Below are 26654 nucleotides of genomic sequence, written 5' to 3'. Positions count from 1 at the left end.
GGTGAGCTCTGCCCTTGTAGAGGTGATGGGTTTAAGAGAAAGAAGAGATATGCCTATGATGCTGTTGCAATTAAGTTGCATGTATGTTATCAAAGTCATGGGTGCAATGAAAATCTTGCAGCAAAATTACAGACACACATCAGATAAGCGGCATCTACTAGAAAAAAAACGACTTAAATTCAGCACAGTTTTTACAAGAAAGAACACAATTAGAACAAAAAAAAAGTCTATTTTGGTGGGCAGCATGGTAGTGTATCGGTTAGCTCCTCACTTTACAGAGCCAATGGTCGAGGTTCAATTCCTGCAAGTTGCCTGTAAGGAGCTTGCGCGTTCTCTCCATGGGTTTCCTCTGGGTGCTCTGGTTTCCTCCCACACCTCAAAGACAAACAGCTAATTAGTCACATGGGTGTAATCGGGCAGCATGGGCTAGTTGGGCTGGAAATGCCCGTTACAGTGCTGTATCTCTGAATGAATAATACATAGTGTTGCTAAACTGCTGTGATCAGAGTACTTCTGCTCAGATATGTTTGTGCACATGACAATAAATTCGACTTTTGACTTATTCATGGGAACGGGCACGTTGATGGAGCAAGGTCAACCCAGACTGTCGTCAGCTGCTGAACGTTCTCAAGGTAGGGAGGTGAACACGTGCCCACATCCTGGTGTCCAAGCAGTACTGGCCCTGCAACAATCAGCAGTTCTTTGAGCATTCCTCCCTCTTTCTGTAAGCCTCATTCAGGAGCTGTATCTCTTCCCGGTAGCCAGATGGATCCTGGTGCTGCTTGTGGCTGTTCTGTCGGTGGGCCTCCACGGTGTCTGGGATGGAGATGCTGATGTCACTGCCGGAGCGGTTGGTGGGGATGAGCAACGAGTACGAGGCCGACTCAGCCAGGTCAACGGAGATGAAGCGGTTCTCCCGGCGAGAGTAGCGCAGGGAGGGCGAGCGGACGTGGGCAGAGGATTGGCTGATGTTGCTGATGATGGAGACGGTATCCAGTGCTTCCTCGTTCTCACAGATCTCCAGGACTTCCAGGTGGATCTTGACATTGGTGTCAGCGAGGTTCCCTGGCGAGTCCTCACTGCTGGGCTCATGGCCCACACTCTTTGAGCGGTACACCTCCACCTTCTTGGCCACCGGCGTGATCTTCTGGCCATCACCGCTGATTTCGTACGTGGACAGCGAGAGGGTCTTGCCGGTGGATGGGGCGTGCAGCGACACCATTCCTTGGAAGGCGCACACTGGGATCGACAGAGCACCAGGCCGCTGGAGGCAAGAACAAAAACAGAATCACCTAAAACAGATGTCACCACAAAATTTTGACAAACTTCTATAAATGTACAGTGAACAGTCTCCAAACTGGTACCATTATGGTATGGTATGGTATGGAAAAGCCACTGTCCAATCCATCACTAATACATACCGATGCAATTCTATTTCTATGTAACATTGACTATCCTGTTGTACATAATATTTATTATCAATGACTATAAATAGCACATTTAGACGGAGACATAACGTAAAGATTTTCACTCCTCATGTATATGAAGTATGTAAATAATGAAATCAATTCAATTTAATTCAGAGGCAATACTCTCCCCACCACCGAGCACAGTGCTGCCACAAGAAAGCAGCATCTATCATCAAGGACCCCATCATCCAGACCATACTCTCTCCTCACTGCTGCCAATAGATCCCACACCACCAGCTTCAGGAACAGTTATTACCCTTCAGCCATCAGGCTCCTGAACCAGTGAGGTTAACTTCACTCACCTCTGCACTGAACTGATTCCACAACCTATGGACTCGCAAGGAATTTAAAACTCGTATCTATTTTCTTTTTCTGCTTATTTGTGTGATTTAACTTTAAATTCCTGCATGTCACTATCTCAGAGCATCTGTCCTGGACCCACCATATAAATATAATTGTGAAGAAAGCACCACAGCACCTCTACTTCCTCAGGAGTCTGTGCAGAATCAGTATCTCGTCAAAAACCTTTGCAAACTTCTATAGATGTGTGGTGGACGGTGTGCAGACTGGCTGCATTCTGGCCTGCTATGAGAACACCAATGCCTTTGAGTGGAAAATTGTAGAGGGTAGTGGATTTGGCCCAGTACATCATGGTAAAAGCCTCCCAACCATTGAGTGCATCCTTGGGAAACATTGCTGTAGAAAAGCATCATCAGGTAGAAAGTACAAGTGCCTTAGGACTCGCACCACCAGGTTCAAGAATAGTTACTACCCCTCAACTATCAGTCTCTTGAACAAAAGGGGCTAATTACACTCATTTAAGGACTCATATCTTTTTATTTCATGCTCGTTATTTATTACTAATTATTTGTATCTGCATTGCATAGTTTGTTGTCCATTGACCCTCTTTACAGTTACTGTTCTATAGATTTGTTAAGTATGTCCACAGGAAAAAAATCCCAGAGTTGTATGTGGTGACATGTATGTACTTTGAAAATAAATTTTACTTTGAGATTTGATTTGTCTCCATTTGCACATTGTTAGTTTTTGTTTATGTACAGTTTAAATTCTATTGCATTTTTAAAACTTTCCTGTACGAGATAATGAGTTACATTGTGGTATAGAGTGACATACAGTATACAGTATGTACCTTAATAATAAGTTTTACTTTGATTTTGACTTTGATTAACTTTATTCTCCCCTGCACAAAAACATGGCCATTTCAAAAGCAAAAAATACTTCGAGAAACAGGCAACATTTATGGATCTCCATGTCACTGACAATACTGGTGTGTGTTAGCATGGGTACTTAGTCAACTGCTCTAATCTCTCTACACCCTTGAAAGCGTGGCTAGGCATAGCTCGAATGCTGCCTCTAAATTTGTTAATGATATAACTATTGTTGCTGAATTTCAGATGGTTACAAGAGGGTGTAGAGGAGTGACATGTACCAGCTAGTTGAGTGGTGCTGCAGCAACAACCTGGCACTCAACATCAGTAAGACCAAGGAGTAGATTGTGGACTTCAGTAAGGGTAGGACAAGGGAGCACACACCAGTCCTCATTGAGGGATTAGAAGTGGAAAGATGGAACATCTTGAACATCTCTGCAGATGTTGGCATCTGGAGCAAAATCCCAAAGTGCTGGAAGAAAGCAGCTCAGGCAGCACCTGCAGAGACAAAGAGATAGTCGATTTTTTGGGTTAGGCCCCTGCGTCAGGACTGAGAGTGCAGAGGAGAGACAGCCAGTACAGAGAAGTGGGGGGCAGGAGTGAGACAGGGACTGGGAGGTGATAGGTGGAACCTGATAAAGGAGGAGTGATGAGTCAATGGAACAAGTTGAGAGAGGGGACAGGAAAGGTGAACGAAGTGAGAAGAGCCCAGGTAGAGAGGTATGTTGGTGATGGGGAGATGAGCCAGGTGTGAGAGGGGTGATGTCCTGGTCATGGGTGGGCAGTGGGGAAGTAAGGATGGAAAAGTTCAACAAAGGGGTAGAGACTTGGGTGGAAATGGGAAAAGAACACAGGGGGGTGAATTGACTGTCTTTCTCCATAGTCGTTGCTTGACCCTCTGAGTGTTTCCAGCATTTCTGATTTAATTTCTGATTTCCAACAACTTTTTAAAATACAGTGGCACATGTGAGTGGGTGGAAGGGTAGACAAGTTTCCTTGCAGACTTTTCACAATTTCACCCACAATATCACAATGAGGGGATATTTCATTTGTGGCTTGAAATAGGTGGGATTTTACAAAGATTGTCCGGATTTCCCAACTGTTTTTCCAGGCATCACAGACCAGGAAAACTCAGAGTCCTGGATCACCATGGGTAAACTTTCCAGTCTTCCATGGCTGCAAGTAGCGCAGAGTTGAGTTACAGGATTCAGTAAGGGTTATCCCACTCGGCTGTTGCTCCCCCCCCACCAAATAAAATCGAAGCAAGCTCTCCAACCCTATCCCGTCCACTGGTGTCAAAGGTGAGCTGCCTTTGGACTATGGAGACTGGCAGCCCGACATTTTGCATTTTTTCAATCCCATTAATGGTGTAATTTCTGGTTGTGAAATGCAACTCAATCCTCAATTGACAGAAACAGATTAACAGAAGCTGTTGAATCTGACTCCTGAAGGTTGTGAATTCTTCCTCAAGACCTTTCATCCTTTTATCATTGAGGTTCACACATAAAATGCCGGAGCAGCTCAGCAGGTCGGGCAGCATCTATGGAAGGAAATATGCAGTCGACATTTTGGGGAGAGACTCAGCCCAAATGTCAGCTGCTTGGTCCCTTCCATAGATGCTGCCTGATCTGTCGAGTTTTTCTGGCATTTTGAGTGTCTTGCTCAAAATTTCCAGCATTTGCAGAATCTTTTGTGTTTATCATTGAGGTTTCTTTTCCCTTTCCGTCTCCTCCTTTTACCTTGCCTCATTCTTTTGGTCCAACTGCCCTTTCCCTTTCTTTATTTCTTTTCCTGGGTTGGATTGGGAGCCAAAATTCAAAAGTTTGAAGTGAATTTATTAAAGCACCTATATGTCACCGTATACAGTACAACCTGCGATTCATTGTCTTTCAGGCATTCACATTAGAACAGAGAAATACAATAAAATCAATGAAAACCTACAAAAGACAAACTGTACAAATAAAAAAAAATGCATTATTTATCAAGAATGTGAGCTGTAGAGTCCTTGACAGTGAGTGTGTAGGTTGTGGAAGCAGTTCAGTGTAGAGGTGAGTGAAGTTATCCACATTGGTTCAGGAGTCAGATGATTGAGGAGTAATAACTGTTCCTGACCTAGTGGTGGGGGACCTAAGGCTCTTGTACCTCCTACCCGACGGTAGTAGTGAGAGGGCAGCATGGTCTGGTTGGTGGGGGTCATTGATAATAGATGCTGCTTTCTTGTGGCAGCTCTCCTTGCAGGTGTGCTCAGTGGTGGAGATGGCTTTGCCCATGATAGTCAGGCCTGTATCCACCTCTTTCTGTTGGGTTTTCCATTCTGGGCTTTGGTGTTTCCACACCAGCTGCAAAGGAACCAGTCAGGATACGGTTTCCCTCTCTAACTTTTGCCTGATTTCTCCATTGTTCTGCTAACTTTAGGAGACTATTGGGTCTGGTATTTGAATAACTAGTTATCGCTCCTGCTGCATTCCTTCACTTCCCGCACAGAAATAGCCACTCACCCCATTGATAGAGCAGTGCTTTGTTGCTATTAAATCACACAAGTATCAACACATCACAGGAACCAACCACCCCTCCATGGACTCCGTCTACACGTCTCACCAATCAGTAAAACAGACAACAAAATCAAGGATCCCATCGACCATGGACTCTCCCATCAGGTAGAGATACAAGCATGTTCCACCAGGCTTGAGGACAACTTTTATTGCCCTATTGTAAGATGACTGAATGGACCGCTACTTAGAGATACAGCATGGTAAGAGGCACTTCTGGTCCAACGGGCCTGCACTGCCCAAGTATACCCATACTTGACCAACTAACCCACAAATCTTGGGAGTGTGGGAGGAAACCCTCCTGGTCATAGAAAGAACGTACAGACTCCTTGCAGACGGCGGCAGAACTGAATCCGGGTTGTTGGCTCTGTAATAGCTTTACACAAACATGCCACCCGTCTGCTTGGCCACATAATCTACATGTCCTGGACTTGTACGTTACTGTCTGCCTGTTGTGCACTTTCTCTAACTGCTTTCTATTATTGCTTTTCTTTGTACTGGTGTGATGAAATGATCTCCATCTGTATGGATGGAATGCAGAATAAAAATTTTACTGTCAAAATAATGAACCAGTTTACTAATTAATCATGTTGTTAGGGTGGCGAGGTGAAAACGTGTCTCTGCCTAAGGAGTAGTAAAATGCTCCTTCCTTCCGTTAGCCTCCAGGTCACCCTTGGGTAAGGTGTAGCACCTGCTTAGCCCCCTGATCGGGGTCCCGTGAAGCCATGGGAGCAGGTGGTGGATGGTGTATGAGCAGCTGGAGCATATCACAAGTCCTGGTTGTGCAACAATTGACACCAGGCAGACAATCTCTGAAGAGTATTGATTATGGCTGGAGTCACCCATCTTGTAAAGACATTGCCCAGAAGGCGGGAATGAGAAACCACTTCTGTAGAAAAGTTGGCAAGAACAATCATGGTCATGGACAGAGAAAAGAATAAAAATGGTGTTAAGGGGTTCTTTCTCACTGGTAACAGATTAAAGACATGTGGAAGACTATGACTGCCCAAGTCATACGACACGATACATAATGACGAAGATAATGATAATCAGACCGAACTTCCTCCTTCTCCATTGCAAATGCCTATCAAATCCTTTTTGAAGACACTCTTCCAAGCAATAAATTCCAGATCTAAGCTCCTCTCCATGTGAAGAATAAATTGCTGACATTCCCCGTGGTTCGTTGATGGAAACACATCCTCTCAACTGACAGTCAACTAGACATCTTGTACACCTCTATCAAATCTCTCAACATTCAGGATTACAACAATGATTTCTTTTTTCCAAATGTAATTATTTTACATATGAAGGATTTTGAGGAACTCGGTCGTGATAAGCATGATACAAATCCAATCTTAAAAGCTTATTTCTTAAAATATAAATAATCTTGTCAGAATTTGATTTTTATTGCATTATGACATTGACAGAGGAAATTTAATTTCAGCTAATGCTATTCATTTACATTTTCAGAATTGTTAAAAAATGGGCAGGTGCATGTGGAAAATGTATCAGGGATGGAATTCCATTAAGGCCTTATATAATCCTGTAAAAATAGAAAAAGACAATGTGCTTAATCAAATTACACTTACTTTTCCTAAGTTGTATTCATTTGGTGAAACTTTACATTTAGAAGAAAGGAAAACTGAGAGCTACTAAATAAAATCTTAGCTCTTTGCTTACAGTTGCTGATTGCTGCAAAAGGGACTTGGGAGTCCAGTCCTCATCAGGGTTGACTGAAGGTTAACTTACAGGCTGAGCCAGTGGTGAGGAGGGGGAGTGCAACGTTAGCATTTATTTTGAGAGGACCAGAATATAAAAGCAAAGATGTAATGCCGAGGCTTTGTAAAACATTGCCCAGGCCACACTTGTAGTGTTTGAGCAGTTTTGGGCCCTTTATCTAAGAAAGGATGTGCTGGCCTTGGGAAGGGTCCAGAGGAGATTTACAAAAATGATTCTGCTAATGAAAGGGTTAATATATGATGAGTTTTTGATGGCTCTGGGCCAGTACTCACAGGAGTTTAGAAGAACGAGGGGCGATGTCACTGAAACCTGTCGAAAATCGAAAGGCTGACATAGTGTGGATGTGCAGAGGGTATTTGCTGTAGTGGGGGAGTCTTGGATCTGAGGGCATAGCCTCAGAGTAGCAGGATGTCCTTTTGGAACAGAGATGAGAAGGAATTCATGGCCACAGACAACCGTGGAGACCAAGTCACTGAGTGTATTTAAGATGAAGGTTCTTGATTAGCAAGGGTTTGAAAGGTTATGGGGAGAAGGCAGGAGAATGGGGTTGAGAGGGATAATAAATCAGCCATGATGGAGGCAGAGGAGACTTGATGGGTCAAATGGCCTAATTCTGCTCCTACATCATATAGGCTAATAGTCTTATGACTCCGTACATTCTGAAAATTTCACCTTCATCTGTGTGTGGTAGATGATACTAACATATTACCTTTTACTGCTAAAAATAAAAATCAGTTAAGTATAAATGTGAAAAACTGTATGCATTTTCAGTTTCAACTGAGAATGTTATCCTCATTTCTGTTCCTAAGGTATGTCCTTGTATTCTGAGGCTGTGCTCTCTGGTCCCGGACTCTCCCACTATTGGAAACACCCTCTCCACATCCACTCTATCTAGGCCTTTGGACAGCAAACCTTTGACTTGCTCTTACAGCCACAGTGGCTGGTCTGGTTGAGGCTTTGATCAGAGGTGACCACTCAGGATGCAGTTTGCAGAAAACGTAGCATGGGATTTACACTCAGTGGCCACCTGTTCTTTACACAAAAGCTTGCAGACATGGTCATGATGTTCAGTTGTTGTTCAGACCAAAATGTCAGAATGGGGAACAAATGTGATCTAAGCAACTTTGACTGTGGAATAATTGTTCGTGCCAGACAGGTCTGACTATCTCAGAAACTGCAGACTTCCTGGGATTTTCATGCACAACAGTCTCCAGGGTTTACAGAGAATGGAGCCTGAAATGGAAACATCCAGTGAGCAGCAGTTCGGGGCTGAAATCACCTTGTTAATGAGAGAGGTCAGACTGGTTCAAGCTGATGGAAGGCAACAGCAACTCAAATAACCACACGGTACTACAGTGGTGTACAGAAGAGCATCTCTGAATGCGCAGCACGTCAGAATCACATTTCCGGCACGTGTCAGAGAATTTGTTAACTTAGCAGCAGCGGTACAATGCAATACATGATAATATAGAAAAAATGAATAAGTAGATCAATTTCAGTAAGTATATACTGTATGTTTATTAAATATATTTAAAAAGTGCAATAACAGTAATAATATACAGTATAAGTGAGGTAGTGTTCAAGGGTTCAATGTCCATTTAGGAATCAGACGGCAGAGGGGAAGAAGCTGTCCTTGAATTGTGGAGTGTGTGCCTTCAGGCTTCTGTACCTCCTTGAAGTCAAACCTTGAAGTGGACGGGTCACAGTAGTAGAAGAACACAAACATAGACTCAGTGACCACTTGATAGGTATAGGGGATACCTCATAACAGTGGCCACGAAGTGTAGCTGTCAAGTTGACCAATTAGAATCTTTCTTGTTGGCATTTCCTTAGTCAGTGTAATCCAATTTGTTATCTGTTATCTCATTGGCTGAAAGTCATCTCCCTCTTGTTGCATGTAAGAATGGAAGATTTCTTTGCTTATGTGATTGTGACCGGAATGAAATGCAATCATATCCAAACACCCTCACCTCTGACCTGATGAAAGGAAATCAACAATGACGAATTAAAGATAAGGGATAAAGCAAACCTTCATTTATCTCTAGACTTAGCCAACTTATCTCAAGGCTGCCACAGTAGCATAGCAGATCGTGCGGCACTATTATAGCTAAGGGCGTTCGGATTCTGGATTTCCATTCTGGCTCCATCTCCAAGGAGTTTGGATGTTCTCCCCGTGAGCATGTGGGTTTCCTCCAGTCCCCGATTCCTCCCGTAGTCCAAAGTCATACGGATTATTAGGTTAATTGGTCATTGTAAATTGTCCTTGGTTAGGCTAGGGTTAAATAGGTGTGTTGCAGCTTGATAGGCTAGAAAAGCTTGCTCTGCGCTGTGTCTCTAAATAAATAAAAAATATATAAACTCCAGCCATCACAAGACATCCTGACATGTGGGCAGAGTACAGGAAGGAAATAGAGCTTAGAGACATGGTGTCATGAATACAGCCTTTCCATTAATGTTACCAAAACAAAAGAGCTGGTCATTGACTTCAGGAAGTGGGATGGTGCACTTTCTACTGTTGACATTAGTGGTGCTGAGGTGGAGATGTCTTTGATGGAAACATCACCAATAACCTGTTCTGGTTGAGACCATGTAGATGCCATGGCCAGGAAAGCACACCACCGTTGCTACTTCCTCAGAAGGTAAGGAAATTTGGCATTTGACCCTTACTAATTTTTATAGATGCACCATTGAAAAGATCCTAACTAGATGTATCATGGCTTGGACTGGGAGTCCGAGATCGCAAGAAATTGCAGAGTTGTGAACACAGCTCAGCACATCAGGGAACCCACCTCCATGGACTCTGTCTAAACTACTTGCCACCTTGAGAAAGCAGCCAGATTAATCAAAGACCTCCACACACTCCAGACATTGTCTCTTTCCTCCACCCCTACACCATCCCATCAAGCAGCAAATACTAAAGCCTGAATTCTGATACCACCACCAAGAGATATCAAAAGTTGTAAAAATTATCCCCAGCAGTATTCTCTGTTCCTGGTCATTAAGTAGTACCGCGCATTCACATGTTGTGTGAAGTAGTAACCCCATTTACCTTTTGCCTTGTTATAACTTCGGCTTTGGACACATTTACAAAGGATTGTAGTTCAGTGTGGTCTTTTCAGACGTGAAGATTTCTATTGCATTCATTCTGTCTGAGTGCCCTGCCATCTCCCCCGCCCCCACAACACTCTCTAACTCACATACACAATCTCACCCTGCACTGCTCACTTTTCACCTTTTATTGCTGCTGCTTCACATATTTACACAACTGCTTGTTTCATTATAATAGCTTTAGCAACATTTTTCTGTCTTACATAAACCTGCACCTCACACTTCATGTCAATCCATCAGTCTGCAGGCGATTCCACCCAGGAACTAGCACTAATATTATTTTGCGACTATGTGCTTTGCTTTGCACCTTAGCTCCTGAGGAACGATGTTTCGTTTGGCTGCATACATGTAGAATGACAATAAACCTGAACTTGAAAACAGAGGAAGGGAACAGATCACTTCTCTGGTAGTTTAAAGTGCCCATTATTCACATTCAGTTAGATTCCAAACATTCAGACATGTCGAGATTTTTTTCTCAAAAATTGATAAAATGCTTGGAAAAATTTGCCAGGTTAGTAATTTTCTTTTTAGCGGTTTTCTTTCATGCTATTAATTTTAGAATCCCCACACCTGACTTTATATTAAAACTGTCTAAAGTTACTTACCTGCAGCATTAATTTCATTAACATTCAACTTGGGAATAATATACTGCCGGTCTATTTGTTGGGTATTTGATTAATAGTAATTACTAATTTCATGATGAATACTTGGCTTTAGCTGTGCATTCTCCATTACTTCAGCTGTTGTTACTGTGATGACAAAATTATTAATAATTCACATACATTTAGCATGCTTTATGTGTAATAGTGGGGAAGTCCAGCACCAGAGTGCACAGTCACAGAATGCAAGGAACACAGAATCCCTATAGGAGAGAGAGGAGGAATTTCTTTAGCCCGATGGTGGCAAATCCATGGAATTCATTGCCACAGATGGCTGTGGAGGGATGCCATTGGGTATACTTAAAGCTGAGGTTGATAGGTTCTTGATTAGTGAGGACATCATAGGTTATGTAGAGAATGCAGGAGAATGGGGTTAAGAGAAAAAAAACTAGAGCAAGCAGGAACTCCCAGCAGCCACCCAGTTCAATTCTACTTCCCATTCCCATTTCGACATGTCAGCTCATGGCCTCCTCTGCTGCCATGATGAGGCCACACTCATTTTGGAGTAGCAACACCTTATATTCCATCTGGGTAGCTTCCAACCTGCTGGCATGAATATTGATTTCTTGAATTTTGGATAACTGCCACCCCTCCTTTCACCATTCCCCATTCCCATTCCCCTCTCACTTCATCTCCATATCTGCCTATTTCCTCCCTCTGGTGCTCCTTCATCCCTTTTTTCCATGTTCTTTTATCCTCACCTATCAGATTCCCTCTCCTCCTGCCCTTTATCTCTTTCAACAATCAACTTCCCAACTCTTTACTTCACACCCTCCCCCTCTCCCAATTTCACCCATTACCTACCACCTGGCACTTCTTCCTCCCCTTCCCATATCCTCTTACCCTGACGTCTCAACTTACCCGCCTTGTCCTGATGAAGGGTCTCAGCCCGAAACTTCGACTGTTTACTCTTTCTCATAGATGCTGCCTGGCCTGCTGAGTTTCTCCAGCAATTTGTGTGTGTTAATTCTGCTCCTCTGTTACAGTCTTATAGCACAAGAACATCTTCTATCCCACTATCATAAGCCTATTAAAAAGTACTCTTGTACGATAAGACTGACTCAATCTACCTTGTCATGGCCCTGAACCTTGTTGTCTTTCTACACTGCAATTTCCCTGAAACTAACACTTTTTTCTGCATTCTGCCATTGTTTTTCCTTGTAATGACTCTGTGCACTGATGGGATAAATTGATCTGTATGAATGGTCTGCCAGGCAAAGTTCTTCACATTCCCCAGTCCATGACAATACAAAACCAAAGACCAGTGAGCGAAGTGCAACGTATAACCCAGCTCAGATTTCAAGTGGAACGCAGCAGGCCAGGCAGCATCTATAGGGAGAAGCACTGTTGACGTTTCAGGCCGAGACCCTTCGTGACCCTGGCCTGCTGCGTTCCACCAGCATTTTGTGCGTGTTGCTTGAATTTCTAGCATCTGCAGATTTCCTCATGTCAGATTTCAAGTTCTCTTCAACTCATGTTCTCAATATCTATTTATTGCTTTTAATTATTTTGTTCTTTTTTTAATCTCCTTTTGTATTTGCACACTCTTTTTTGCCTCTTGCACAGTGGTTGTTTGTCCAAAACACAAAAATACAACTGCAGATGCTGTGGATCAAAGAATACGTAAACAACGCTGGAAGAACTCAGCAGGTCAGGCAGCATCCGTGGGAAAAGAGTAGCCAACGTTTCCGGCCGAGACCCTTCATCAGGAATGGGATGTCCATCTTGTTGTGTGCAGTTAGTCATTGATTGTACTGATTCTTTGCATTTACTCTGAATGCCTGCAAGGAAGTGAATCTCAGCAAAGTTTATGGGGACATGCTTGTACTTTGAGAACAAATTTACTTTGAATTTGGAAATTTGAACTGCAGGGTTCACTTGTAAAACTGGGAGAAAATGCAACAAAGTCTGTTCTCCAGCTAGTTCACCCAATGTTGCCACCTAGGGGAGCAAAGTGTGGAGACACCAACCCATTGGAAACACAGTCAGAGAGCTGTACATCTCAGAAACAGGCCTATTGACTCACAACATCTAAGCTGAGAACTGCCGGACTCACTGAATTCCTGCAGCTTTTTCAGTGTGCTGGCAAAATACACCCAGTGGTCACTTTATTAGGTAACACCTGTACCTAAAAAGAGACCACTGAGAGGAAGTTCATGCTCTTCTGCTGCTGCAGCCCATCCACCTCGGGGTTTGATGTGCTGTGCATTCAGAGATGCTCTTCTGCACTATTGTAAAGAGTGATTATTTGAGTTACTGTCCCGTTCCCGTCAGCTTATACCAGACTGGCTACTCTCTTCTGACCTCTCTCATTATCAAGTCGTCTTTACCCACAAGACTGCCACTCACTGGATGTCTTCGTTTTTTTGCAGCGTTCTTTGTAAACTCTGGAGACTGTTGTGCATGAAAATCCCAGGATATCAGCACTTTCTGAGACCGCATCTGGCATCAGCAATTATTCCACGGCCAGGTTCACTTAGGTAACATTTTTTCCTCACTCCAATGTTTGGGCTGAACAATGGAACCTCTTGACCACGTCTGCATGCTTTTATGCACCAAGTTGCTGCCACATGTCAAGTCAAGTCAAGTCAAGTCGCTTTTTATTGTCATTTTGACCATAAGCTGCTGGCACAGTAAAAATGAAACATGATTGGTCGATCAGATATTTGCATCAAGGAGAAGGTGTACAGGGGTAGAGAACAAAGTGGTTACTGAGAGTATAATGGTTCCACTTAGTTGCATCAGATCGACAGCCTCCAACACGTTCGCAGTTCACAAGCTTGCTGACGCTTCTCAAATGCTTAGGCATTTAACACCTCACACCACCCCCTGACCCCTACCCCCCAGCCCTCTTCCAAACCACCAATGCAGACTGATTAATATGACTTTTGTTAATTGGCAACTGAGGTTTACAAACCAGGAAACCTGAGATTTGGTCCGTCTCCTGACAGCCAATTCACTGCTGCCAAAATTGCCATCAGACCTCAAATCCCAGGATTAAACAATTGGAAGCCAGCCAGGATTTTCATTCCTATTCATTTACACTTTCATAACACAATAAAACATCTGGCACTCAAATCTCATGGTGGTGATTTTATTCAATAAAGCTCCTTGAAACCATTGCAGCACTTTAGAAGTTCCGTCATAGTTGTAATACAGGAAATACAAACTTAGATCTATTAACATAGTCTGATAGATCTGCTAGCCAGTATTAGACTTGAAGTATCACCCCTACTTCTCACTCTACCAGGGGTGGACAGATGGAAGGACAGGCAGGTGCATCTGTATAGAGATACGGTGCAGAACAGGTCCTACTGGCCCAATGAGCCGCACAACCCAGCAAACCACCAATCCAACCGGAGCCTAATCACAGGGCAATTTACTACAAGTGATTGACTTACTAACAGGTACATCTTTGGACGGTGGGAGGAAAGCTGAGCGCCCAGAGGAAATCCGTGCATTCACACGAAGAATGCATGAACTTACTTACAGAGGAAATCAGATTTGAACTCTGACTCTGACGCCAAGGCTGTAATGGCACGGTGCTAACAGGCCGTTACCATGGTGCCTCATTGATTCCGATGTCCGAAACATGCAGAATTTGGTTCAGCTTTAAAATGTGGATAACAGTACGTTGGTGGTCGGAGTTCAAAGCCAGGATTAACCAGTTTGTTTTGGTAAAAATCTAGCAGTCCATCACACAAGGCAGCCTCACTTCCATTAATTCCCTCCAGGCTTCCTGCTGCCTTTGCAATTCCTGGCCTGCTCGGACTCTCTCCATAACTCAGTCCCTGAGTCCGAGCAATCTCCTAAAATATTTTCAGTGCTCTTTACAACTTAATAGCAGGGTGAGCAAAGCTCAACACAATATTCAAAATGTGGCCCCACAAACACATTCAGATGTTTGTTATCATTGCTGAGGGCCACCAGAGAGTTGGCTGAAGAGGCAGAAAAGGGCAGCTTTTGGCAGTGGCTGAGGAGGAAGGACAGAAATTGTGGCGACTGACTAACCCGATTGGAAGCTGCAGGGAGATGTCTCTGCCACTGCTCCACTGCCAGGAGGTGTACCAGGGCTAAGGGAGCGAACATCATTGAATGGTGGTCCCTGGCTGAGGACCCTGCAGCTGACCTAAGAGTACTGTTGGAGGTGTGGCAGGCAGCAATGTCAAGCAGGAAACATCTTCCTGTAAATCCCATTCAAAATACAGCCAAAGAATCTGTCAACTTTACCATTTATCCTCCTGAGATCTTCCCAAGGTTCCCGACCTGGTGTCCATAGACCCTTTGGTTAATCGCAAGGCTCCATGACATAAGAAAGGTTGGGAACCCCTGTTTATTCATTCATTATGTGCCATGTCATATGACAAAGGTGATCATGGTCCTTAACCATCTGTGTTCTTGGCAAACTTTTCTACAGAAGTAGTTTGCCATTGCCTACTTCTGGGCAGTGTCTTTACAAGACGGGTGACCCCAGCCATTTGCAATACTCTTCAGAGATAGTTGCCTTGTGTCAATGGTCACAAAATCAGGACTTGTGATTTGCACCAGCTGCTCATTCAATCATCCACTACCTGCTCCCATGGTTTCACGGGACCCTGATAGTGGAATTAAGCAGGTGCTACACCTTGCCCAAGGGTGATGTGTAAACGTATTACATCCTTCCCATAAAACAAATTCTCCCAATCCTCTCCTTCTAAATCCTTTTGCATTGCCTCAAAGTTAGCCTTTCTCCAATCAAAAATCTCAACCCTTAGTACAAAGCTTGCCTGTGGCTGTCAGAACAAAAGGGAAGGATAACAAGTGTAGGGAACCAGAACCTTAGTTTTCAAGAGATATTGAGGCCCTGGTTAAGAAAAAAAGAGGGATGCCACATCTAACCAGTCTTATAGAGTTTTTCAAGGAAGTTACCAGGAGAGTGGATGAAGGCAAGGCAATGGATGTTGTCTGCATGGACTTTAGAAAGGCCTTTGACAAGGTCCCGTATGGGAAGTTGGTCAAGAAGGTTCAGTTGCTTGGCATTCAGGATGACGTAGTAAATTAGAATAGACATTGGCATCAAGGGAGAAGCCAGAGAGTGGTAGCAGAGAATTTCCTCTCTGACTGGAGGCCTGTGACTAGTGCAGCAGGGACTGGTACTGACTCCTTCATTGTTTGTCATGATCTGGATCAGCATATTTGCAGATGACACCGTGATTGGGGGTGTAGTGGACAGTGAGGAAGGCAGTCGGGGCTTGCAGAGGGATCTGCATCAACTGGAAAAATGGGCTGAAAATTGGCAGATGGAACTTAATGCAGAGAAGTATGAGATTCAGCCCTTTGGCAGGACCAACCAGGTAAATTTTACACAATAAATGGTAGGGCACAAAGGAGAGTGGCAGAACAAAGGAATCTGGGAATACAGGTCCATAATTTGTTGAAAGTGGCATCACAGGTAGATAGGGTCATAAAGAAAGCTTTTGGCACATTGGCCTTCATAAATCAATGTATTAAATACAGGAGATGGGATGTTATGTTCAAGTTGTCTAAGACATTGGAGAGGCCTAATTTGGAGAATTGTGTGCAGTTTTAGTCACCTACCTACAGGAAATATGTAAACAATGTTGAAATAATGCAGAGAAAGATTACAAAGAGCAGCTGGGTCTGGAGAACCTGTGTTATAAGGAAAGATTGATTAGGTTAGGGCTGTCATCTTTAGAATGAGAGGAGATTGGACAGAGGTATAAAAATTATGAGGGTATAGACAGGGTAAATGCAAGCAGGCTTTTTCCACTGAGGTTGGATGAGACTACAACCAGAGGTCATGGGTTAAAGGTTTAGGGTGAGAAGCTTAAGGGGAATATAAGGGGAAATGTCTTCACTCAGAGGGTTGTGAGAGTGTGATATGAGCTGCCAGCAAAAGTGATCCATGCAAGCTCAATTTCTAAGTTTAAGCAGTTTGGGTAGCTACATAGATGGTAGAGGTATGGAGGACTATGGGAGTAGGCAGTTTGTATGTTTTCAGCATGGACCGGATGGGGTGAAGGGTCTGTTTCTGTGTTGTAATTCTCCATACTTTGACTCTAACTGATCCGATGTTAAGTTAAGATGCCATGTATCTAAGGATTTTCTAAAATCATTAAGCTCCATTTTGGACAAACCTTGGTGATAGTGAGCAATGCACACACGTGATTTCCAGCACTTGCAATATCTCCTGTGTTTATGATTGACTATAGAATATATGTGACCTCTTTGACCCCCTACCATCTGACAGGAGGTACTCTGATATTAGGACACGGACTGTTCGGAAGTGAAACAGCTTCTTCCCCCAGGCTGTGATATTACTGAACTCCCTGCCATGACCAAGGCCACACCATGTATGAAGCAGTAGTGTAATATCATTTATTTTTCAGCTCGAGTGGTAAGTGCACCTTATTATTTGTGGAACTATTACTTTATTTGTTGTGTGTGAGTACTCTGTTGTGCAATTTGGTCCGGAGGAGCGTTGTTTCGTTTGGCAGTATATATGGTTGAATGACGACCAAATTGAACTTTGTGTATTATGCTTTGCATTTATCTTTTCCCTCCCAGTACACTCACCTGACGGGGAGTCCTTTCCGACTTACTTCGGCACCATTCCCAATCCACAAGTTCTGGTTTGCGCCCTTCCTCCTGCGCCAGTTTGCTCTCCGCGCCGTTTGGGGTGCTGTTACATGACTTCCCTGCGTCCTTGTCGCTGAGGTTCTGCGGACGGGCTTGCTCAAGTGGAGACCACGGGGAGCAGTCCAGTGGAGCGGTGGTGCTGATCTCGATTGGGATGTTGCTCCGAGTTCCCTCTTTTCCCACAGGGAGGAATCTACAGCCATCAGGCTGATGAGTGGTAAGGTTCTGGTGAGACAGGGGCTTACTTTCCTGGCCAGTGCAGTTACTTGCTTGTGATATCTTATAAATTCCATAGCCTTGTTGCAATGACAGGTTGAATTCAAAACCTTTGCGTTTTCCTGGGTATTAAAAAGATTAGAGTCAATGAACACTACAACACAGAAACATACCTTTCACCCCAAGTGGCCTATGCCGCACTATTATTCTGCCTAGTGCCTTTGGCCTGCATCTTCAACATACCCCTTCATACCCCTCCCATCCATGTACCTATCCAATCCTCTGCAAATCCTTCCTGATGGTAACAATGAGAAACATAAGAACACAGAAAATAGGTGCAGGAGTAGGTCATTTGGCCCTTCAACCCTACACCACTATTCAGTATGATCATGGCTGATCATCCAACTCAGAACCCTGTACCTGCTTTCTCTCCATACCCCCAACTTCCTCTTAAATATAGCCAATGAACCGGCCTCAACTGTTTCCTGTGGCAGAGAATTCCACAGATTCACCACTCTCTGTGTGAAGAAGTTTTTCCTCATCTCGGTCCTAAAAGGCTTCCCCTTTATCCTTAAACTGTGACCCCTCGCTCTGAACTTCCCCAAAATTGGAAACAATTTTCCTGCATCTAGCCTGTCCAATCCCTTTAGAATTTTATACGTTTCAATAAGATCCCCCTCAATCTTCCAAATTCCAGCAAGTATAAGCCTAGTCGATCCAGTCTTTCTTCATATGAAAGTCCTGCCATCCCAGGAATCAATCTGGTGAACCTTCTCTATACTCCCTCTATGGCAAGATTGTCTTTCCTCAGATTAGGGGACAAAAACGGCACACAATACTCCAGGTGTGGTCTCACCAAGGCCTTGTACAACTGCAGTAGAACCTCCGTGCTCCTGTACTCAAATCCTTTTGCTATGAATGCCAACATACCATTCGCCTTTTTCACCGCCTTCTGTACCTGCATGCCCACCTTCAATGACTGGTGTACAATGACACCCAGGTATCGTTGCATCTCCCCTTTTCCTAATCAGGCACCGTTCAGATAACAATGGTGGAGGGCATGTCCTGGGTCATGGATGTCCTTAATGATGGACCCCTCTTTTTGGAGGCACCTTTCCTTGATGTTGTCCTGGATACAATCTAGGCTAGTGCCCATGATGGAGCTGAATAATTTTATAACTTTCTGCCCCTTATTTCAGTCCTGTGCAGTAACCCCCCCCACCCCCTTACCAGATGGTGGTTCAGTCAGTTAGAATGCTCTCTACAGTATATCTATAGAAATTAGTGAGTGGTTTTGGTGACATACAGCATCTCCTCAAACTCCTATTGAAACATAGCTGCTGACTTGCCTTCCTTTATAACTGCATCAATATGTTGGGTCCAGATTAGATTCTCAGAGATATTGACACCCGGGAACTTGAAGCTGCTCACTCTCTCCATTTCTGATCCCTCTATGAGGATTGGTGCGTGTTCCCTTGGCCTACCCTTTCTGAAGTCCATAATCAGATCTTTGGTCTTACTGACACCGTCCCACCAGTCACTACCATCAGATTTCTGAATGAACCTGTGTACACCACCTCCTGTCTCCTTTTGCTCTACATATTTAATAAAAAAACATATGTACATAAGAGGGGTGATTGATAAGTTTGTGGCTTAGGGTAGAAAGAGTCAATTTTAGAAAACCTAGCAAGTTTCTTTTTCAACATAGTTCCCTCCTATGTTTACACACTTAGTCCAGTGGTTGTGGAGCATACAGATCTTGAACCTCCAGAAAGTGTCCACAGCAGGGGTGATTGATAAGTTCGTGACCCAAGGTAGAAGGAGATGAGTTATTAACTTCAAACTTTCTGTATAATCACTCAAAGAGTTGAATTGCATGTGCACGTAACGAGAGCTGTATAACTCATCTCCTTCTACCTTAGGCAAAAACTTATCAATCACCTGTGCTGTGGACACTTTCTGGGTTCCAAGATCCGTATGCTCCACAACCACTGGACTATGTGTAAATGTAGGAAGGGGCTATGTTGATAAATAAATGTGCCAGGCTTTCTAAAACTGACTCCTTCTACCTGAGGCCACAAACTTATCAATCACCCCTCATATTCCTTATTGTAATTTATAGTTAAAAATTATATTGCTGTGTACTGTTGCTGCAGAACAACATATTTCATGACATATGCTAGTGATATTAAACCTGATTCTGATTCTGAATGGTATTAGTCAGGGAACAAAATTATAAATGTAATAACGAACATCTAGGAATGATTACAATGCAGATCATTCCATGGGAATAAAAAGTGTTGATTGTAAAACTGAGGTCTGTTCAATGAGAAATTGAATTTTCTTGTGGGGAAATTGTTGCCTGGGAATTGCTGCTGCCTTTTTTTAAATAGTTGATGTATTTTTGCAAATCCTGTAGGATCCAGAGCAGAAAGATTACAGTTAACAATGTTTTCAGTGCAAGGTTCAATAAACATGCATGATACATATCCTTTGTCAAATAGATGATATTTTCAAATTATTCTGTCTTGTATCACCTTTTCTCTAAATATTTAAAAAGAATAATACCTCATGTGAAACCAACACAAATAACTGATGCATTCTCTGCTGTTAATACAAGACTACTCAAAGGCAGTATTTGCAATCATAGAAAAGCTTTCAGAACATAACTAGTTCTTTAACTTATGAATCACTTCTGAAATCTAATCACTAAATTATGAATGATTGATGATTTTAAGCTTATCTAATGACAGCTAGAAGTTCCTGTGTAATAAAACATTGGCTGTACACTCAGTGTCATAGCGTGATCAGTTCGTGATCTGCTGCTGTCGCCGATCCACTTCAACGTTAGACATGTTGTGCATTCAGAGATCCTCTTCTGCACACTACTGGTGTAATGTGTAGTTATCTGAGTTACTGTCACCCTCCTGTCAGCTTCAACCAGTCTGGTCATGTCCTCTCTCATTAACAAGGCATTTTCTCCCACAAAACTGCCAGTCACTAGATTTTTTAAAATCTTTTTTTTTGTATTATTCTCTGTAAATTCTACAGACTGTTGTATGTAAACATCCCAGGAGATCAGCAGGTTCTGAGATACTCAAACCACCCCATCTGGCACCAACTACATTTCGTGATCAAAGCCACTTAGGTCACATTTCTTCCCCATTCTAATGTTTGGTGCCAGTTTGACTAATGGTGTTCTGCAGTGATTGGTGTTGGGACCACTTCTTTTTATGCTGTATATAAATGATTTAGATGATGGAATAGATGTTGCCAAGTTTGCAGATGATATTAAGATTGGTGGAGAAGCAGGTAGTGTTGAGGAAACAGGTGAGATGCAGAAGGACCTAGACAGATTAGGAGAATGGGAAAGAAGATGGCAAATGAAATACGATGTTGGAAAATGCATGGTCATGCATTTTGGTTGTAGAAATAAATGTGTAGACTATTTTCTAAACAGGGAGAAAAATCCAAAAATCTGAGATGCAAAGGTACTTGGGCATCCTTGTGCAGAACACCCTAAAAGTTAACTTGCAGGTTGAGCCAGTGGTGAGGAAGGCAAATGCCATGCTAGCATTCATTTCAAGAGGTCCAGAATACAACAGCAAGGATGTGATCCTGAGGCTTTATAAGACACTGCTGAGGCCTCACCTTGAGTATTGCGAACAGTTTTGGGCCCCTCATCTTAGAAAAGATGTGCTGGCATTGGAGAGGGTCCAGAGGAGATTCATCACAAGGATAATTCTAGGGTTGAAAGGGTTATCATACGAGGAACGTTTGATGGCTCTGGGTCTGTACTCATTGGAATTCAGAAGGATGAGGGGGGATCTCATCGAAACTTTTCGAATGTTGAAAGGCCCAGACAGAGCAGATGTGGAAAGGATGTTTCCCATGGTGGGAGTGTCTAGTCGGCACAGCCTCTGGATAGAGTGGCACCCTTTTAAAACAGAGATGCGGAGAAATTTCTTTAGCCAAAGGGTGAAGAATTTGTGAAATTTGTTGCTGAATTGAGACAATAATGCCTGAGCACAACAGCGGGGAAGGAGCCAATGTTTGGCCGCTGCTGGAGCGGACTTGGAGGTGCTTCAATGCAGCAGAACCAAGGCAAGTTGACTAGGGATGAGGCGGCAGGTCTGGGCCCAAGCGTGAGGAAAGACCCAAGGTTTGATTGATTTAAGTGCCTGGCCAGATTGGAAAGGTTGAGTATGGGCTGAATCAAGGCAGCAGGGCCTGGGCCTGAGAGCATATTGAAGAGGCAGTGCCTGGGTCCAAGAGTGAGCAATGACCCAAGGTCTGGATGATTTAAACACCGGGCCAGATTGAAAAGGTCAGGGTGTTGGGGCCAGTGCAGCTCAATGCTCTATGAGGTTGACTTGTCTCAGCACTGATCTGAGGCTGTGGCCTGTAACTAATGAGCTCCTGAACTGGCTGCAGGCTTCCTGACTGTGGACTCATTTTCATGAGCCTCAGTTTTGAATGTTTTTGCTTGCTTTTGTTGTTTGCATGGTTTGTTTCTTTTTCCTGTACATGGGGTGTTTGACGGTCTTTTTTTTTAATGGGTTTCTTTGGTTCATGGCTGCCTGTAAGGAGATGAGTCTGAAGTTTGTATATGGTATGGTGGTGAGCATTCAGTCCATGATGACAGATGAGAGTAGATCATTTAGCTCAACTGCTGGTTTTATTGCGACAAGCACAATAACAGACCGGGCATTAAGATCTAGGGTGAGAACCCACTCAGACACATACAGACTGGGGAGGTGATTATGACACAACCTGATTACAGTCAGGGTGGCTCACAAACACACAGGCAAATAACTGTATAACCAGAGCTAAAATGTAACAATAAATTAACCTGAACATCCCAGCCTAATCCCACAAAAGCATTTCAAAACAAGAACAATAAATAGCGCTAGCCACTAGGAATGCTGCTGTGGGCTGTAGACCACCCCCAGCTCCCGGAGTGGTACAGTATATATACTTTAATAATAATATACTTTATGCTCATGACCTCATGACCTTGCTCTATAGCTGCGTAGCACACATACAAAATTCTAGAGAACAATGTTTCAGGCTGAGACCCTTCATCAAATTGGGTGGCGCGGTGGAGGTACATTTCTACCAAAGGAGGTGTAAGGGGCTCCTTCCCTCCATTTGGGCAAGGTGTAGTACCTGCTTAGACCCCTCCCCCTTTCCCAATCAGGGTCAGGTGAAGCCATGGGAGCAGGTGGTAGATAGATGTATGAGCAGCTGGTGCATGTCACAAATCCTGGTTATGTCACCGACAATCTACAGTACTGATTCAAAAATTTGAAGTATAGTTATTCTCAAAGTATACACGCAGTATACAATCCTGAAATTCGTCTTCCCCACAGTCAGTCACAAAACTAAGAACCATGGAACCAACTTATTCAAAAATTGCCCAAACTAGCAAAACAAAAGGAGCATTAACTAGTATCTCTACTAAGCTGTATCACCATGCAAAATAATCTTTAAAGAATTTAATAAAGATAATGTTGCTCTTGATGGTTTTAACTTTGGTATCTGAAAACCAGTAATGGTGGTGTTAGCTATTGCAAAGAATTGATCATGATGTTATAAATGTGAAATTTACAAATCAAGTCATCTATTCATTGTAAGATTTCACTAGAACCAGCTGGCCCTTTCATATCATGCAAATCATTATTAATATACACCCAGTTGCTTCTGTTAGATACACCTATATACCTGCTTGTTAATGCAAATATCTAATCAGCCAGTCATGTGGCAGCAACTCAATGCAGACATGGTCAAGAGGTTCAGACCAAACATCTGAATGGGGAAGAAATGTGATCTGAGTGACTTTGACCATGGGATGATTGTTTGTGCCAGACAGAGCAGTTTGAGTATCTCAGAAACTGCTGATCTCCTGGGATTTGCTTGGACAAGAGTCTCCGGTGTTTACAAAGAATGGTGCGAAAAACAAAAAATAATCCAGTGAGTGGCAGTTCTGTGGGTGAACATGTCTTGTTAATGAGAGAGGAGAGGAGAATTGACAGATTGATTCAAGCAGACGGGAAGGAAACAGTAATTCAAATAAATATGCGTTACAACAGTGGTGTGCAGAAAAGCATCTCCAAGCACACAACACATCAAACCTTGAAGTGGATGGGCTACAGTAGCTGAAGACTATGAATATGCACTCAGTAGCCACTCTATTAGATACAGGAGGTACCCAATAAAGTGGGCACTGAGTGTACAATTAGTAAATGTGACGAGTTTCAGGTTGATCAGCATTAAAACACTTCGGGGGATAAACACCTAATAAAGGACCAGATAAGAATGCATGTATTTGTGAATATCCATTCCCTGCTGCTGACAGAAATGTCCATCTCAAGTTTTCTGTACTCATATGTTCTCTTTAATTCTGCCATGGACAGTTCCAAACACAGCTGCAAAAGGAGCTGATGCTAGCAACCCCATCCCGTAAAAACCCAAAGCTACAGGAACGCCTGTAGAGGTCTCGAAGACCTCATTGCTGGGAGAGGAAGCCAAAGGGACCGATCAAGTTCTGATCATCCCGGAAGAGAGGATGGCAGAGAACATCTGGACAAGTGACCTTGAAGAAGCTGGGCTACATATTGGGACAACTCTAAAGACCGTCCTAGGACAGAGGACGAAGATGAGTTGCTGTTGGCGGCCTATGCCTCAGTAGTGTAATGGGTTGAAGAAGTCAAGAAGAAGAATGTTCTAAGTTTAAAAATAACTAATGTGTCATATGGAACAAATCTGATGTTCCTGTGTACATAACCAGTGTATACACACATATAACTAAGGCATCTGATTCTGTTTGCAGTTAGACTGTTTGGAGGAGACTAATGGATGGTAATCTCACACGTGCAATTGAGTACTGCTCTATGATGTTTTTGAATCATGTGATATAAATTGCTAATATTCTCAAATTTAACATCAATGCACATTTCTCGAGCGTGGCATGGTCCCTGTCTTGAAATATTAATTACCTATTTTTTTTTAGCCGAGGAATATGTCGCATTAATCTTTGATGTTTCTTAACTAGGGCACATTGCTCAGCACAGGGTTGACCCAGATTCTGCAAGTCTGCGAGAACTGGTGGTGAGTACCATCAGGCTTTTATTCTTTGAGCTGGAAAGGTAAGCTACTGAAGACATGCCAAGGGCAAAGGACCACCAGGGACTTCGGCAAAGATTTACATGACTAACCAGAGAAGCTCTGGAAAAAGAAAGAGATTCAGATTCATCTATTTATCACATGTACATCGAAACATACAGTGAAATGTGTCATTTGCATTAAGAAGCAACACACCCTAAGAGTGTGATGAGGGCAGCCCACCAGTGTGGCCCGCAGTCCAGAGCCAATATAGCTTGTCCAAAATACTCAGCAGAACAACAGAGAACACAACAAGCAACAAAACGGCAACATCAGAACAAACCCCTGTTCAAGCTGATCGGAAGGCAACAGTAACTTAAATAACCTCAACAGTGTAGTGCAGAAGAGCATCTCTGAATGCACAACACATCGAACCTTGAAGTGAATGGACTGCAGCAGCAGAAGACCTTGGACATACATTCAATAGCCATGGTATTGTGAAGCCCATAAAGAGGCCACTGGGTCTATTGCCCATGAGAAGAAGGTGGTGAGTCACCCCTTTTACCTGCTGTCATCCAAGTAGTAAAAGTCCTTTGTTATAGTGGTTGCTACAAGTCTGCTGCTTGCTGGATCATTTTAGTATCCAGGGAATCACAAGGCTCTGTGTCTGAATTCCCAGTCCAGCAGATTTCCACAATCAAATTAGCGAGTCTAATAGCTTAATGATCACCATTACATCAGAATTCTGAATGGTCCATGCACACCACCTTGTTTTCACTCTTTTGCACTATTTCATTCTTTTACTTTTTTAAAACAGCTTATAATAATTTTTATGTCTTGCTGCTGTGGCCACAAAACAACATATTTTGCAACATATGCCAATGACAATAAACTTGATTCTAGAACTAATTCTCAATTCTTGTGGGTAGAGTTACAAAATGACAAAAAGACCCTGATGGGAGTTCTATACAGGTTTCCGAACAGAAGTTAAGATGTGGACTACAAATTACAACGGGAGATAGAAATGCATCTCGAAAAGGCAATGCTACGATAGCCATGGGAGATTTCAGTATGCCAATGATAACTAACTTTATTCCAATATTGATTCTGAGTCTGTTAGACCTTGCAATTCCAGTTCTTACAAGTTTAACCTTCTCAGCTGAGGTGTGAAAATTTGTGCATCGCTTAACACCCCAAATCCTCTCCACTGTCTACAAGAATGTAAAGGAAGATTTTCCACAAGCGTGGCTGAGTGCAGCACAATAGAAAATCATCCAGGACAAAGTCAAATGCATGATTGGCTCCACATTAATGATCTGGCCCTTTTATCCATTCCATCAGTGGTGCAGTGTGCAACATACAAAATATATGGAATGCTCTGTCTAGATTGCGCAAATTGGTTAATTGCCTAGAATAACTCCCAAACTGCACTTAGACAACTGAGTGCAGTTCCAGTCTCCTAGCTAAATGACTAATGTTATTATTTTAAAATTTTACTTATTTGATTTATTTTGTGACACAGCGCAGTAACAAATCTGCAGGCCCACAGCCTGTAATTGCACCCATGTGAACAATTAACATGCAAGCCTTTAGAATGGTGGAGGAAACTGGAGCCCATCTAGTCCATGCCAAACCATTATCCAGCCTAGTCCCCTCAACCCACCATAGCCTTCCACACCCCTCCCATCTGTATACTTTTCCAAACTTCTCTGAAACGTTAAAATTGAGTTTGCATTTGTCACTTGCACTGGCAGCTCTCACAACCCTCTGAGTGAAGAAGTTTCCTATCATGATCCTCTTAAACTTTTCAACCTTTACACTGAACCCATGACCTCTAGTTCTAGTCTCACCCAACCTCAGTGGAAAAAACCTCTTTGCATTTGCCCTATCTGTACCCCTCATAATTTTGTATACCTCTATTAAATCCTCCTCTCATTCTACTATGCTCTGGGGAATAAAGTCCAAACCTATTCAACCTTTCCCTGTAACTCAGGTACTAAA

At 43.1% G+C, this 26654-nt stretch overlaps 1 protein-coding gene across 1 annotated transcript in view; it reads right to left on the bottom strand.

Moving 5' to 3' along the window:
* Positions 1–691: 691 nt before the first annotated feature.
* LOC132404339 (probable G-protein coupled receptor 149) overlaps positions 692–26654 on the bottom strand; it is a 65130-nt gene continuing 39167 nt past the window's right edge. Inside the window, exons 3-4 of the mRNA XM_059988491.1 lie at positions 17271–17671; positions 692–1264 (exon numbers count right to left, since the gene is read on the bottom strand). Of these exons, the coding sequence (XP_059844474.1) occupies positions 692–1264; positions 17271–17671 (974 nt within the window). The remainder of the gene's footprint in view (positions 1265–17270; positions 17672–26654) is intronic.

The sequence above is a fragment of the Hypanus sabinus genome, chromosome 2, assembly GCF_030144855.1.
Source record: "Hypanus sabinus isolate sHypSab1 chromosome 2, sHypSab1.hap1, whole genome shotgun sequence".
In the NCBI taxonomy this organism is placed as follows: Eukaryota; Metazoa; Chordata; class Chondrichthyes; order Myliobatiformes; family Dasyatidae; genus Hypanus; species Hypanus sabinus.
Note: the sequence above shows the minus strand (reverse complement) of the source record. Positions and strands in the feature narration are given on the sequence as shown.